Source organism: Vicia villosa, unplaced genomic scaffold (genome assembly GCF_029867415.1).
Source record: "Vicia villosa cultivar HV-30 ecotype Madison, WI unplaced genomic scaffold, Vvil1.0 ctg.000643F_1_1, whole genome shotgun sequence".
Classification (NCBI taxonomy): domain Eukaryota; kingdom Viridiplantae; phylum Streptophyta; class Magnoliopsida; order Fabales; family Fabaceae; genus Vicia; species Vicia villosa.
Genome location: NW_026705287.1, coordinates 493,849 through 497,890, shown reverse-complemented (window position 1 = coordinate 497,890; position 4,042 = coordinate 493,849). Strand labels below are relative to the sequence as shown.

The window sequence follows — 4,042 nt, the reverse complement described above, 5'->3', positions numbered from 1 at the left end:
TGCTCTTAGTAATATATATATATATATCAGATTTTTATATTAATCAAAATATTGCCTATATTAGAGTTTTCAAAAATTCACGTGTGTTTTCTCATTGTCTTTCTCGTTTCTCTATATCTCTTCATCATTACAAAAAAAGCTGCCTCTTCCCATACCAATCAAATCAGCACACCTTCTACCAACTTCCCATCAAATCCTTGCTCTTCCCAACGATCACTAATGATTCAACTTAATCTCTCTTAAATCTTTCAAATGGTATTCAAAGTTATAACTATCATTGTTCCATTTGCTGATACTATATTCTCTCTTCCTTCCAAAACACAGAAAACCCTCTCCATGGAAAAACCACCCACCAAGCGCCGCACCACCACCACTCGACAAAAAACGACCATGAAAACCACTGACTCTCGACCAACACCCACCACTCCCACCCGTCGCTCAGCACGACATGCAAACATCTCTCACGATCCAACTCCCTCTGAGCAAACTACAGAAGAATCTCAAAACCCTAATCTTCCTCTTCCCTCAACCCAGATCGTCTCTGCTCCTCAACCCACCAAACCATCCTCCTCACACGTTTCCACTCAATCAAGCGAAGGAACCTCTCTCGTCTCCTCGTCTTTCCAAGCTTATGACCATCCATCTGAAATCTCAACAAAAGAATTCATCTCTGATGATGATGTTCGTGCTCTCTTTAACGAAAAATGGCGTTCACTTCCTATCGTCGCCGGCAAAACCGTCAACTTGGATAGTTACTCTATCTGGGGTTACGACATAAACGAACTCGCAATAGCCACAGGTTGGACCAACTTTCTCCAACTCTCTGATGTCTTCTACCCTAGACTAGTTAGAAATTTTTTTGCTGCTATTAAACCCTCTGAAAGTGATACACAGCTAATCTCATCTGTAAAGGGTCGTCAAATAACCCTAACTCCAGAGCTCCTTTGCGACATTTTGCATGTCCCAAACAATGGACTTCATCTCTTTAATGATGACTGGCCCTCATCTTATGACCTAGACATTGAATCCTACAGACTCTCAATCACCAAACATCAAACTGACCGTTTTGTGTCTGCCAACCTTGAACCCCTCAGCCATATCATTCATAACTTCTGCATTCACACTATCCTTCCAAGAAAAGGCAGTATGGAACGAATCACTGATAAAGACCTCCTTGTTATCTATCATTTCTCAAAGAAAACTCCTCTCAATATAGGATATTTGGTGCTCAACTATATCAAACACACTGGTCTTAGAGCAAGAAGCGCCCCCTATGGTATGCTTCTTACCAAAATATTCAAGCACTTTAATGTTCCTCTGGACGATGAGGATTCCTTCGAGATCAACAAAATCCTGGATGCCTCCAAGTTGAAGCGCATGAAAATTCCTTCACTCAAGCGTGCACCATCACCTAAACCTGAGGCCAAATCAAAGCGCAGGCGTCTTGTCAAGCAATATGCTCCAACTGAACCTTTAACAACAGGTACTGAATCTCCCAACTCTCCAAACAGCCTGACCACAAATTCTCCCATTCCATTATCTGTGGCTCTTCCAAACACTGCTGACCTAGAATCCCCACAAGACCCCTCACCGATCTCTCCTCATGCCTCTAAATCCGTATCTCCAAACCCAAAGGAAACAACTAAACAATCTCCTGTAATCACACAATGCATTGACCTCACATCTACATCACCAATCCCAGTAGAATCCTCACCACAAATAGTTGTCATCACTCAAGCTCCAGTTTCTCTCCAAACTGAAACTCTCTCAAATGTTTCAAGTCCTCCAACCCTAGAGACTTCTAACACTGACATGATCAACATTTTCGCTCTTGAAAACCTTCTCTCAAGTCCTCCTAGTGCTTCAGCTCATCAACCACCCTCACCAATATCTCCTCACACTCCTGCTTCAGCTCAGCTGTCCTCACTCATATCCATGCTTGAGGCTGAATTATTAACTCCACCCACTTCAAATCAACAAACTTCAATTATTCCCCATGTTGCCACATACACTTCCCCTACTATGATAACAAATCCTCTCTCCACGACCTCACCTCTGAACTCTCCAAATTCCTACAAAGAACCTTCTCCTAGAAGAATTCAACTCTCCTCCATCAATCATACAGACTCCAATGATCTCACTGCTCAGATTGAAGCTTTTTTTAATAACTCCGTTCAGCTATCTGAACAAGATGATCCTATAGAATCACACGCCATGCCTTCTGTTCCACAACCTGATCCTTATGTCTTCCAAACAAACTCTCCAATATTTTCTTCTCCAAAGGAAGATGATGATAACTCCTTCAATGTTCAAACACTGCTTGCTCCGAGGTATGACTCATCACCTCCTAGAAACACCACCGATAAATCCAATACCCTTCCTCAGATTCCCATCACTTCCATCACATCCTCATTTTTTAACAACTTCCCCAGCATTGGTAATCGTCCTCCCGTTTATCCTCGATCTGCAACCTCATCTGAAACGGTTAACCCCCATCAGGGCGTCAACCTTCGATCCTACACAGCTCTCCAAAAGCAGTTAATGGCTTACCAAAAATTCTGGATTGATTATGTCACTGAACAAGTATGCCCGAGGTTTCCAGGAATGCCTCCTCCGGATCCCTCTCAGATTCAGTTTCCATTTCTGCCATTATCTTCTGAGGCAACATCTGATGATGAACAATCTGGTTCTTAATCTTCTCGTCCTCTGTCTTTTGGTGCCCCCTTTCTTTTTGTATGTTTGACAAAAGGGGGAGAACAAGCTTTGACCAAAGCTTTGTCTTGTTTAAGTTCTTTGTACTTTATTTATCTTTAGTTCACTAGGACTTTGCATTATATTTAGCAGTAATCCTCTAGGATCTTTTTGTGTTTGTGTATCAAAATATTGATGTAAATCAATTAATATATTGTTCCTCAAACATTAATCAAAAACTGTTATCTAGTCAACATGTATTTCAAATGCTGATAAATTTATTTACTATATATGAACTAACATTGAGGGGGAGCATTTGCCCTTTCAAAGTATGCATCTTTTCAGGGGGAGTTTCAAAGTCCTTACTCAAAGAAATTAAAATAAAAAGTTTGTCACCATTCAAAAAGGGGGAGAATGTTGAAACATATTCTGTTAATGTTTTGAATATTACAAACTATTTTATCTAAAGAAACTCCAAAGTGATTTCATCAATTAATCATCTAAATAATTTATGGTCTCTATCAAACAAAGAGTTAAAATGATGATTCAAGATTGAGCTGACAAAGAATAAAGCTTTAAGAACATATGGATTCTCAGAAGTTAAACAAGTTACTCTTCAGAATTATGGTCCCAGAGTTACTCTTCAGAATGACAGTCCCAGAGTTACTCTCCAGAATTATGGCCCCAGAGTTACTCTCCAGAATCATGGTCCCACAGTTACTAGTCCCAGAGTTACGTGTTCCAGAGTTACTCGTCCCAGAGTTACTAGTCCCAGAGTTACGTGTTCCAGAGTTACTCGTCCCAGAGTTACTCGTCCCAGAGTTACTTGTCCCAGAGTTACTCGTCCCAGAGTTACTCCTCCAGATTTACTTTGCCAAGAATAAGTCTTTGTTGAAATGGTCAAATGTCAGAACTTGCAGATTGTCAGCAGTACCAAGTCAAGCCAAGACCAAGTCCAAAGCTGCCAGCACTTCTCATGAGAAACTCTCGGCACTTCCTTCTCCTTTGCTTTGCTCTATAAATACAAGACTTATGCTTCATTCTTATGCACCAAAAAAATATCCACAAGCATACAAAGAAAACCAAAGTCTTTATTCACAAAGCAATCATACTCTCTATATATTATCTTTAGCTCTCACTACCATATAGTGATCAAAATATATTAAGAGTTATCATACACATTCTATATTTAAATACTCACTGCCATATGGAGAGTATTTAGGAACTTATTGTAAACCTACTAAGATCACAAAGTATATCATAGATATACAAACCAATCATTTTGTAAGCTATCTGTAAGCTATACCATTCAGAAGTGTAAGCCTGGTGAGGCTAAGAATACATAGAAGAA

The 4,042-nt window shown here is 40.0% G+C and overlaps 1 protein-coding gene across 1 annotated transcript; it reads left to right on the top strand.

The window, feature by feature from the left end:
* The first annotated feature begins 252 nt into the window (after window positions 1–252).
* LOC131630086 (uncharacterized) lies at window positions 253–2,694 on the top strand. Its single transcript, XM_058900883.1, has one exon. The coding sequence runs from the start codon at window positions 253–255 to the stop codon at window positions 2,692–2,694; it is 2,442 nt and encodes an 813-aa protein (XP_058756866.1).
* Window positions 2,695–4,042: the final 1,348 nt, after the last annotated feature.

Bases quoted from the DNA above. Each gene is read 5' to 3' on its own strand.
- LOC131630086 (XM_058900883.1), top strand. From the start codon at position 253: ATGGTATTCAAAGTTATAACTATCATTGTTCCATTTGCTGATACTATA.